Source organism: Mauremys reevesii, linkage group 9, assembly GCF_016161935.1.
Source record: "Mauremys reevesii isolate NIE-2019 linkage group 9, ASM1616193v1, whole genome shotgun sequence".
NCBI classification, from domain to species: domain Eukaryota; kingdom Metazoa; phylum Chordata; order Testudines; family Geoemydidae; genus Mauremys; species Mauremys reevesii.
Window position 1 is genome coordinate 26,484,626 of NC_052631.1, and position 12,335 is coordinate 26,496,960.

The 12,335-nt window shown below is 42.5% G+C and overlaps 2 protein-coding genes across 13 annotated transcripts in view; one reads left to right on the forward strand and one right to left on the reverse strand.

Moving 5' to 3' along the window:
• MED12L (mediator complex subunit 12L) overlaps positions 1–12,335 on the reverse strand; it is a 330,165-nt gene that overhangs the window by 193,371 nt on the left and 124,459 nt on the right. The window lies entirely within an intron of this gene.
• Positions 7,898–11,202, forward strand: GPR171 (G protein-coupled receptor 171). Its single transcript, XM_039487307.1, has 2 exons — positions 7,898–8,022; positions 9,814–11,202. The coding sequence occupies exon 2, from the start codon at positions 9,870–9,872 to the stop codon at positions 10,818–10,820; it is 951 nt and encodes a 316-aa protein (XP_039343241.1). The 5' UTR covers positions 7,898–8,022; positions 9,814–9,869; the 3' UTR covers positions 10,821–11,202.

Here is a 12,335-nt window from a genome sequence, read left to right on the forward strand (position 1 = left end):
ACCTCTGAAAGAAAGTGAGATGCATACCTTCAGCAGACTATCTACCCCAACTGCCTCCCCAGATGGCCAGAAGTCTTGCAGTCATGCCATTGTCACCAATCATCCAAGAAGGGACTTACTTTCTATAATTCCTTCCACTGGTTCAGAACCAAACAGAAATGTGCCGTTTCACTTTAGGCAGCTACATAAGCATGTGAAGTGTACCCTATAGAAGAACTGTCTTCCTCATGACACCCTCAGCTCCACCGTAATAACGTGGTTGTGTTCCTTTTGAGAAGGAAGGGACTGAAATGTATTTTGTGTCTACTGCAGAGGTAACCATCTCTGTTCTCCTCCTGGGTAGAGGTAACATGCAGCATGAGAAGCCAAGGGCAATTTAAAGCATACCTTTGCACTGTGAAAATGAAGTTCCTCATAAGGTTTTAAACATAAATTTCTAAATGGAATTCAAAACCATCTTTTTCTTAAGATTCCCTTGTTCAGCCACTCAAACTCTAGAGGTGATGACCTGATATGAGCACATAAATCTGGCACATAAAACTCATAAATGTAGAGTACAAAAATCTCACAATTTAACTTATGCATCAGCTCATACACCTGCTCCAGCCTGTAGTGATAACGCATGAGCTACACCAGACAAATGTCAATGTTCCCATTAACATGCAATGGGTTATTTAGGTTAATACTCTGGACTGGAGCTTCAAATTACACTTCAAATTCCTTCTCCACCAACAGACCACCGCATTTTTCAGAAGCAAGGGCTAAACTCAGAAAATGGGAATTAATGTAATGGAGGAAAGCTCATCCCAAACTCTGCCAACACAGAGGACGAAATCCTGGCCCCACTGAAGTCAGGTGGGGGAACTTCCATTGACTTCAGGATGGTCAGGATTTCACCCACAAAATGACTGATTTTCTTCTTAAGATTTTAATCATGCATCCTTTTTATGGAAGTATATTTAATAGGAGCATCTCATAACAGATCAACTAATAAGGAACACTTACACAGCACTGCACATCTTTAAAGCACTGTGTAAAAATGAATGAATTAAAAGTAATTACACGTTATAAAAGCACTACACCATAGCCTGTCAAGGAAGATACTTGCTATCACATGTTACACAGCTGACATTAGCTGCCATGAAGTGCAGCACTAGGTCATTTACAAGCCCTGCTCATTACCATTTTTATACAGCAGCTTGGTTGCACACAGTGCAGTGTGCCAAACAAGAACTATGCCCCTCCCTAAGGGGATTACAACCTTAAATACACAGGAGTTACACTGAACTACAAAATAATAATTTACCATTGTGTGTGTTTAACTCAAAAAATTAAACTCCATCCCTTCCCCTCAACCCCAAAATAAATATTTCTGCTCATAATTCATATAGCTACCTTGTGGCAGGATCTAAATCTTTGATATTTTGTAAATATATTATGGGGTAAAAAATGAATCTGTCAAACAAAAGTCAAAAGACACAGTTTGCTGAACTTGCAAGCTGGTATATGTAGAGGTTAAAAACAAAGAAAAACCTCTTTTTGCTCATTTCCCAAAAAGATGCGCAGGAGCCTCCCTGAAGAGACTTAGGGACAGTACAAACAGAGCTGTCTTGGATTCCTCATGACTAACAAACAAACAGGAAAAAACCATAAATGAAAGATCCTCCGTAAGAACTCCATGGCTGAATACTGGTAATAAAACTTCTCAACAATTACTCCTTAAGGACAGTTTTTAGTCACAAAGCTTATAATCACAAGATGGATGTTTAGAAAGGGATAAAGGAAAATTCCAGGACTCATTTTTATTTGTGCCCTGATTACTGGGTTTCTGAAGTTTATATTAAACTCAGCTTTCACAATAACTGGCTAAAAGAAAAAAGCCACTTAGTACATCTTCAAGAATGATCACCTCCTAATACCATGTAAATATTTAAATATCAACATAAATCCCAGATTAAAAATAAAGATTTTCCCCAGCTGCTCATTAAATTATATTTTCAAACTCACTCACTCACTCTCTCTCTAAAATATAGATTTTGTTTCCCCCACTATGGTTAGGTTGTTACAAATACAATGTTACAAGCACAAATGTCAATTTCATATTTCTCTCAGTTTAGACTGTGTTAGTGTGTGAGATGCCAACTCCTGTGTGTGTTTTGCAACTTTATACAGACATACTGGAGTTCGGCAACTCCACATACACACAAAAGAATTCAAAGCTGAGAGAAATCTATAATTGACATCTGTATTTGTAACATAACATAACATACAACTTTACATTGTACATAAGCCAAGGATCCAAAGACAATGGGCCAAATTCATCTCATCAGTAACTCACTCCATGTCAGGACTACTGTATTTCTGAGGCCCGAACAAGCTTCTGAATATGTTGCTCTCCTACATCCCAACAGCAGAAGGGTTGCACATGTAATGTGATTGTGCAAATAGCCTTGTAACTCTCCTCTCTAGCAAAATGCCATATGAATCTCCATTTACACTGCCATGTCTACCAATACAGCCATTCTAATACTGTTTTCAGCTACCTAACCAGCATTCTGCCTGCTTCTTTCCTATGCGTGTATTGTTCCTCATTATATACCTACGTGTGTTTCATGCTCCCACATTCACACTGCTGCTCTTTAAAAGTGACAGCAAAAAGACAGCAAGAAAGATTTTTCCAGGATTCAGGACAGCAACAAACACAGCAAAAGTGAACCCCTGTGACCGAAGCAGTCACGCCCACCAGGACCTCCCCAAGTCAGAGGATGATTGCAGCAGCTCTCAATCTTTTTCACTCTGATGAGGGTTAGAAATTCCACAGGAGCAAAGCCCAGGAGACTTTGGATATGTCTATGCCAGGGTAGGGCAAACTACAGCCCACAGACCAGATCCGGCCCATCAGGGCTTTCAATACGGCCCGCGGGATTGCCAGGCCCATGACACTGTGGGGCTAAGGCAGACTCCCTGCATGCCCTGGCCCCGCTCCGCTCCGCTCCCTGGCGGAAGAACAGGGAACCGCAGCCAATGGCAGCTTTGGGAGTGGTCTCCACAGGTGAATGCAGCACACAGCGGAGCCACCTGCCCCGCCCCACCCCACCCCTAGGAGCCACTGCCGGACATGCTAGTCACTTCCGAGAACGGTGCAGGGCCAGGGCAGGCATGGAGCGGGCCTTAGCCCTGCTGCACACCACTGCCACCCTGGAGCCGCTCGAGGTAAGCGGCGTCGGGCCAGAGCCCACACTCCAACCCCTCCTGCACCCCAACCCCCTGCCCTGAGCCCCCAAACCTTTGACCTGAGCCCCTTCCTGCACACCACACCCCTCCTGCACCCCAACCCCCTGCCCTGAGCCCCTGCTGCACCCTGCACCTCAACCCCCTGCTTTGAGCACACTCCTGCACCCCAACCCCTTGCCCTGAGCCCCCTCCTGCACTCCAACCCCCTGCCTTGACCCCCCCCACACTCCGCATCCCTGTTGCACTGAGCCCGCGCCGCACCTGCACCTCTCCTGCACCCCAAACCCTTGCCCTGAGCCTCTTACTGCACCCCACACCTCCTCCTTCATCCTGCACTCCAACCCCTTGCCCTGAGCCTTCCTGCACCCCACACCTCCTGCACCCCAACCCCTGCATTGACCCCCACTCCTGCACTCGGAATCCCTTCCTGCATCCCAACCCCCCGGCCCTGAGCCCATTCCTGCACTCCATACCCCTCCTGCACCCCAGTCCCTCCTGCACTCTGCACCCCTCCGTCACCCCAACCCCTGCCCTGAGTCCCCAACTCTCTGCCCTGAACCCTCTGCTGCACCCCTCCTGCACCCCAAACACATGCCGAGCCCCCATCCACACTCCACACCCCAACCCCCTGCCCTGAGCCCCCTGCTTTACCCCACCCCCTCCTGAAGCCACCAACCCCATCTTGAGTCCCCTGCCCATCCTGCACCCCAACCCCCACCCTGAGCCTCCTCCCACACTCTGTACCCCTCCTTCACCCCAACCCTTTCCCTGAGCCCCCAACCCCATGTCCTGAGCCCCCTGCTGCAACCCCAACCCTCTGCCCTGAGCCCCCTCCTGTACCCCAACCCCTTGCCCTGAGCCCCTTCCTGCACACCATACCCCCTCCACACCCCACACTCCCTCCCGCACCCCAGGCCCCTGCCCCGGCCCTACATTTATGGACCTGCATACAATTTCCCCACCCAGATGTGGCCCTTGGCCTAAAAAGTTTGCTCACCCCTGGTCTATGCTGCAATTAAAAACCCGCAGCTGGCCTGTGCCAGCTGCCTCAGGCTAATGGACTTGGGCTAATGGGCTATTTAATTGTGGCGTACTGTTCGTGCTCAGACTGCTCTGGGGCCTTACCATCTCACAAGGTCCTCGAGAGCCTGGGCTCCAGCCTGAATCCAAATGTCTACACTGCAGTTAAGAAGCCCCTTAGGCCGAGCCCAAGTCAGCTGGTGCGGGCCAGCCACAGGTTTTAATTGCAGAGCAGACATACCCTGTGTAGTCACAAAGTATGTACATCAGTAATTGGCCTAACAAATGATTGCCAAACCCTGATTCAGGAAAGTATTTAACCATGTGCTTCAGTGCTTTCCCAAATAGAGATGCTTTCTTGAATCAAGGCCTAAATGATGGGTGGATGTAAACTTTCTGGATTCAAGTACTAACACTCCAAATTAATCAGATGGGGAATATTATGTTTATAAAACATTCTTCCTCCTGAGAGAAAGGGCTACATACAGCCTTGCACTTTTTAAAGTCATACCACTGCTTCTTAACTTCTGACTATGATGGAAGTCCTATCCTTTTCTCCTACACTGAGGTGTAGGAGGTCTGTGATGTATTGCCTCCTGCAAGAAGGGAGCTTAAAATAAAAGTGTCTTGATACCTTTGGCTAGATCAGTCAGTGATCATGATAAAAAGTACAAATATATATGAACCCCATTGACTTCAATAACTGACACAAACTGGGGAGCATAGTGAGGGGGTGCTGATCCAGAAATAAAGACAAAATCTTAAAATGAAAAATTGCATTTTTATTAATTTGGAGATAATTCCCTGCCTCCTCCCCTTCTGAATAACTAGAAAGATTTCAGAAAACTAGAGACATTTCACTCTTGGTGGATCCAGGTGGTTTTTTTCCCTCCTTTTAGATACCTGAAGAAGTTCTCTGAGATCTGGGTTCAACTTGAACTCCAAAATCTTTACATGAATTTAATTTCAGCACCTTGGGTTTCATGTTAAAAACATATAGAACCACTAGTTCTGCATGATTTAGGTGGGAAGCCATAACTCAGCCCACATTTGCTCAAAACTGAATCCAGGCTTGCTCAAAAACTTTATGAACCTTTGCAAACATTTGACAAACATGGTCTGAGTTTTGAGTTTGTGACTAAGCTTGAAACCAGATACAGAGTGGTTTCTTTGCAAAGGATTTTCCCAACCCTGTAGGCAATAAGGGTATTTTGTTTGGTGGTGATCGCTACTTCCATTTGGCATGTCATTCAGCTTTCTGAGATCTCAACGATTGTCTGCAGTGAGTTTGCTATACATTTTAGTTTCTCTGTACTATTGTCAGTACCACAGGCCCCTAGGCTAAATTCAAGAGCTTGTTCTACTGTCTGGGTTTTTTCCTCTAGCTCCAAAAAGCAAATATGAAGATTGTTGCTGCTCGTTCGACCCATCTATTTTTAGTAGTGACTGGACAAACCTCAGAAGATTTGAAACTTGACTTTGGTTCAGAAAGACGTCCATATGCTCAAATACTTAATAAAAGCACTTGAAACTTTTAAGTCTGCAAACTGGGCTGTAACTCTTGCAAGAAAATACTTACTCATTTCTGACACCTCTGCTTCTGGTTCCAAACCACATGCCACAAGCCCAGCCCTTAGTTACAGCATCCTGGCGCTTCTAATTATAATTCCAGCCATAACTTGAAAGTGCAAGGTGGGGAGGAAAGGGGAACCCAAGTGAATGTGTGTGTGGCAAATTGCCGGCACTATTACAATGGGTCTCGCGCTTTCTCTTCTTTGGGAGGGGGCAGACCTGTACAAAGGCGCCATTTCTTGTCCCTGAATTGGAATATTAACTGCCCCACTAGTGTCCTAGAGGAGGGGAGTAGAGAGGGAGGGACCTGGGCCCGCCCTCTACTCCAAGTCCCAGCCCAGGGGCCCTGAGGGTAAACCACTTGAACTGACAGTTCCTTCCCCTGGGCTACTTCCCTCTCCTGCCCTTCAGCTTGTGGGGGGGCTTCCTGCCCTCCCTCTGCACAAGCCAGGTGCCCCTTTACCTAGGGTCTTGGACTTCTTAGCCCACTGCAGCACTTCTCCAAACTGTTCTCTGCTCCAACACCAATTCTTTCTGCTCCAACACCAATCCTTTCTGATTGAAGCAAGGGGTTTTATCAGGTGACTGACTGCAGGTGCTCTAATTGGCTTCAGGTGTTCTAATTAATCTATAGCAAACTTTCTTCCCTCTACAGGGAATAAGGCTCCCTTCTAACCCTCTCCTGCTGCCTTCTGGCCATACTGTATCACAGTGTGACAAAGCTTCCCTACACAAGCAGCAAAGAATCCTGTGGCACCTTATAGACTAACAGGATTCTTTGCTGCTTCTACAGAACCAGACTAACACGGCTACCCCTCTGATACTTCCCTACACAGCACAGCAAAGCACGCCAGGGATTATAAAGTTCACTAACATGCTGGGCTCTAATTGCCCCATACAGACCTTGCTGGCATTCTCCAAAAGGTACCCGCTTCATGTTAGCATAGTCCTGTTTGGACGACATTAACGTGAATTAGGTACCTTTCAGAGAGCACCATTAATACCAGGCAATAGATCCCAGCATGTTAGCACAATTCACATACCTCTAGTTAGCATTGCCATCACCATCCAGACAAGCCCAAAGTTTCAGTCTTAAAATAAACTAAAGGTTTGAGCGGAGAGTTACCAATCCCTCATTCTCAATTAAATAAATGTTTGTTAACCTTAATTTTTATTACAACATGCACCTCTACCTCGAAATAACGCTGTCTTCGAGAGCCAAAAAATCTTACCGCGTTATAGGTGAAACCGCGTTGTATCGAACTTGCTTTGATCCACCGGAGTGCGCAGCCCTGGCCCGCGTCCGGAAGCAGACAGCATGTCTGGCAGTGGCTCCTGGGCATGGGGTGGGTCAGGCTGCCCTTCCCTGTGGGTACAACTCCCGAAGCTCCCATTGGCCACACTTCCCCATTCCTGGCCAATGGGAGCTACAGTGGGTGGGTCTGCAGGCAAGGGCAGCACACAGCGGCCACAGGGACATGGTGCCGGCCGCTTCCAGGAGCAGCGCAGGGCCATGGCAGGCAGGGAGCCTGCCTTAACACCATTGCACCACGGGACTGGCAATCCTGCAGGCCAGACTGAAAGCCCTGATGGGCTGGATACAGCCCACGGACCATAGTTTGCCTTCCCCTGCTCTAAAGTGACAGAAATTACCCAAATGCCACCAAAATGTTAAAGCACGATAATCCATTATATTTGTATTAGCAGATCAGAGTTTATAACTCCATTCTTTAACTGGCTGCTTTCTACCCACACAGCTCACTCTGGTTTTGTCCTGCAAGATTCAATGTACCCTCAATATCTCACTGAAGTCAATGGAAATTAACAGGTTTAGAGGGCTGTATGGCCCCATGACAGCAGCAGACAGTTTGCCTTCAGCTCAAGAAAACATTGTTCCATAACATCTTCTCCCAAAGAGGAAAAAGGCAACTTTGGATTGTTCCGTGAACACTAACATTTTTCTATCATGACCCTTTTAGGTAACTTCCAGGTGGTTAGTAATTTGAGTGCTGGTTATAATTACGTCAATCTACACATTTAAAAACCACACAGACATTTCTTTTAAAAACCAGCCTACGCAAAAGGGGAAAGGATTAACATATCATCAGATAAAGATGTGACTAGCTACTGAGACTAATCACGCATTTTACAAACTTTCTTCTAATGCCTATGAGGCTCCAGAATCTAAAAAGGAAGGTATGTATTTTAAATGCTTTTTATACATTTTAATATGTCCATATACATCAAGATAAATATATTGCCAAATGCACTGAAAAACTAACAGGTTAAATATTAAAAGCACTAATGTTTTTCACTGCACTTATGAAGTATTACTTCATTATAACCATTTTGAATATCTTGCCCTCCAGTAAAGCGGTCCCTGAGCCAAAGAGCATTAGATACAGCTCATTCCCGAGCTCATCTGAAATCAAGCAGAACAGTAACTGTGGAATGACACAGTGAATTCTCTCTCATATTGGGAGTTTGGCTCTCGCCTTCTGTTGGCTCAGGAATAAAACCAACTATTTCCTCTGTACCTTGTGGGCACTCAACTTCATTTAACCTCAGGTTAATAATCTCTTTTTTGGGGAAGGTAATATCCTCCATTTGCAAAAGGGTGATTATAATAATGTCATAGATCTTCTATTTCTAGCCATGAGTAGTTTCAAATATTTGCATTTTTATATACACAATACACAGAGACCAAGTAATTAAGTTATATTGATTCATTGTCAACTGTTACTACTCAGGCAAAATTTACCTAGAATTATGTTTGATCACTAAAACAAACAGAATTTTTAGCAAATGAAAAAGACTGTAATATATAAATAGAAAGCTGGTATGGTTCAATGCTATTTCAACAAAGACTTGCTTCCCTGTCTTATTTCTCAGAAAAACTTTAACACACGCATTTCCTCTTCAGTCAACATGTTCCAACTAAAGTCAATGCCAGTGTAGCTACTAAGAAAAACAACAACCTGATATACAATGGTAGTTTCAGATAGTTAAAATAATACTTAGGTTCCCATCTAAGCAAATACACTTTCTTCTCCCTAAATGTCCGATGAAGCCTGAAAATATGAAGCAAATGACTGACAGATTCTTTAAATATTTTCTGAGCTACATAAAATATTCTTCAAATATATTTTTCTTTTGTTCAACTAGAGGAATCAACAGTTTTAGAAATACTTAGTACCGAGCACAGCTACTCTGCTGTCTCTCTGTATTGGATAGACCCTATATTGCTTTTGACAGAGTATTATTAATGTTTACTAATCCTATAATATTTTTATATACACCAAGTATTTTTATAAACTAACTTAACAGGGAGGATTTCAGGGGGTTGGGTTGGTTTTTAGTTTGTTCTTGGTTTTTTGAGTAAAAGTGTCATTTTTTTTTAAAGTTACATTTTAATGTGGCTTCAATGAACTAACTAGCAAAACCAGGGCCAGTCTTAGATGCAAGGTGATGACCCTGAGTCCCAACTTTTAATGGTGCCCAATCACCATTGTGGAGAGCACATCCCTCAGTCTATTTAGTTATTTATTTTACTCTGCTGCTGCACTCATCTGTTGTTGTGTGATTTTGTTTTGGGGTTTATTCATTTTGGGTCAACTGCTGCGTGACACTGAAAATGTTTTCCACCCTGAGGAGAAAAACCCCCAGGGGCAGCCCTGCTGCAGACACACAAGTAACTTTACACACACACACAAATAGTCCCATTCACTTAAAGGGACTGCTCACATGAGTGAACATACTCAAGCAGAAGTGTTTGCAGGAAAGGGAACCAAGATATTTCAATAAATTGCTTAAACATGAATGAAACCCATGCAACATAATGTGAACTATTCCAGACACTGAGAAATACAAATACTTCAGTTTCACGAAAATCATTACCAAGTCTAGTCACACATTTTTGTGAAATTATACTGGAACAAAATTCTCACACTAATTATCTCTAATGTCTTAACTTTTCTCTCTTTTTAGGTTCTGGATATCTTTAAGCAGCCAACACGCCTTCCTTTTCCACAGGATAATTAAACATGTCCTTAAGCAATATCTCAAATTGCAGTGTCTACAGACAAATGGAATCATTTACCTATTTTTACTACTTAATTTTCCTTATTGGATTTATTGGGAGTTGTTTTGCCCTATGGGCATTCACTCAAAAGGATCAGAAACAAAAATGTATGAGCATCTACCTAATTAACCTCTTAACAGCTGACTTCCTGTTGACTATGGCATTGCCAGTAAAAATAATTGTTGACTTAGGTATCGCCCCCTGGAAACTGAAGATATTCCACTGTCAAGTCACAGCTTGCCTCATCTATATTAACATGTATTTATCAATCATATTTTTGGGACTGGTAAGCATGGACCGCTGCCTTCAGTTAATGCACAGTACTAAGATCTATCGAATCCAAGAACCTGGATTTGCCAAGATGTTATCTGCAGTTGTATGGATAATGGTTCTCCTTATAATGGTACCTAACATGGTGATTCCAATCAAAGAAATAGAACAAAAGCCTACTGTGGGGTGTATTGATTTCAAAACAACATTTGGAAAAGATTGGCATGTGTTTACTAATTTCATATGTACAGCAATATTCCTGAATTTTTCAGCCATGATACTTATTTCCAATTTTCTTGTTGTTAGACAACTTTACCAACACAAATACAGCGAGAGTTATGCAAATGTAAAGAAAGCTCAGGTAAATATACTGTTAGTAACGGCAGGCTACATCATGTGTTTCGTTCCTTACCACATTGTTCGGATCCCGTATACTTTGAGCCAGAGTGATGCTATAACCGATTGCCTTCTGAAACAATCCCTCTTTAAAGCAAAGGAATCCACTCTGCTGTTGGCAGTGTTAAATCTCTGTTTTGATCCTGTTTTGTATTTTTATCTTTCCAAGACATTTAGACTGAAAATTACTGAGACTTTTACAGCACATAAAGAAACAAAGACTCTCACGGGAGAAGTAGTACACTGAGAAGAGGCACATTACAGAAGTACTGTAGTATTTCAGCCTAGACTACCAACGCTGTGTGTGCATATGTATATACAACTGCTGTGCGTTTGCTGAACATGACTAACAGTGTCAATAAAATTACTGTCAAACCCTAACCCTAGACAAAAGGAAAGCTTAATGATGGATCTGGATCACTATTATTTTACAGCTTCATACACTGATTTGGAATATTATACAGTTCTGTCTAACAGAAGACCTGGTACTAGTTACAGGAATATTTTAACACACAGCTTAATTAAGAGCATATGAAGTCATACTAAAGACCTACCCAAAAAATACCTATGAAGCATGATCCAAACATGTTTTGTAATGCAATTTGTCAAAAAAGATCCAAACATATTTAATAAAGGTTTATGGATTAAGGTTATCTGGACTCACCTTTACTACATAACAATAATGTTAAATGCTTTCTGTATTAACTTACCTACCATAATAAAAGGAAGAATGTACTCAACAGCAACTGATAAGCTGCAAAGGCTTTCCACAGCCATAATTTGACCAAGCACATTTCAAAAGGCACTTTCTCTAGAAAGTGATTTTAAGCTGCACTGATTTAAAATGCACTGTGTATCTGCTCATATCGCGCCGGAAGTTGCTTACAAATACATTTTTCCATCTTGTAATACTCATCGTTTTTCCCCATTTTGCTACTTCACAGACTATTAAAATTGTGGAAATATATAAGTTACTACAGTAAAATTCTCAGGTTAAATGGGATAAATTGAACAGCACATATAGTCACTAGACAAAATGTAAAATACTCAATTTTTCTTTCTGTATGTTCATGATTTTTATAAGACTTTTTAAACAAAAAATGACACCAATAAAATAGCTACATGGTATTTACATCTTAGACATTTAGAAAATAAAACATCTTAAACGTACGATAGTCAAAGACAAATACAAGTTATTGCCAGTCTAGATTCATTCTAATGGTAAACCAAAAATACTTCAGAAATGTAACAAAAACTAGATTAACAAATTTATTTGGGCATAAGCTTTCGTGGGCTAGAACCCACTTCATCGGATGCATGGAGTGAAAAATACAGGAATAGGAGCAGGTATAAATACATGAAAGGATGAGGGTGCTTTACCAAGTGTGAGGTCAGTCTAACGAGATAAATCAATTAACAGCAGGATACAAAGGGAGGAAAAATAACTACTGAAGTGGTAAGAGAGTGGCCCATTACAGAGAGTTGACAAGAAGGTTGAACAACAGTATGGAGAACTTGGTATAGGACGACTTAGGTTTAGGTTTTGTAATGACCCAACCACTCCCAGTCTTTATTCAGGCGTAATCTGATGATATCCAGTTTGCAAATTAATTCCAGTTCCGCAGCTTCGCGTTGGAGTCTGTTTTTGAAGTTTTTTTGTTGAAGAAGAATTGCCACTTTTAGGTCTGTTATTGAGTGACCAGAGAGACTGAAGTGCTCTCCTACTGGTTTTTGAATATTATGATTCCTTTTGTCAGATGTG

Bases quoted from the DNA above. Each gene is read 5' to 3' on its own strand.
- GPR171 (XM_039487307.1), top strand. From the start codon at position 9,870: ATGTCCTTAAGCAATATCTCAAATTGCAGTGTCTACAGACAAATGGAA.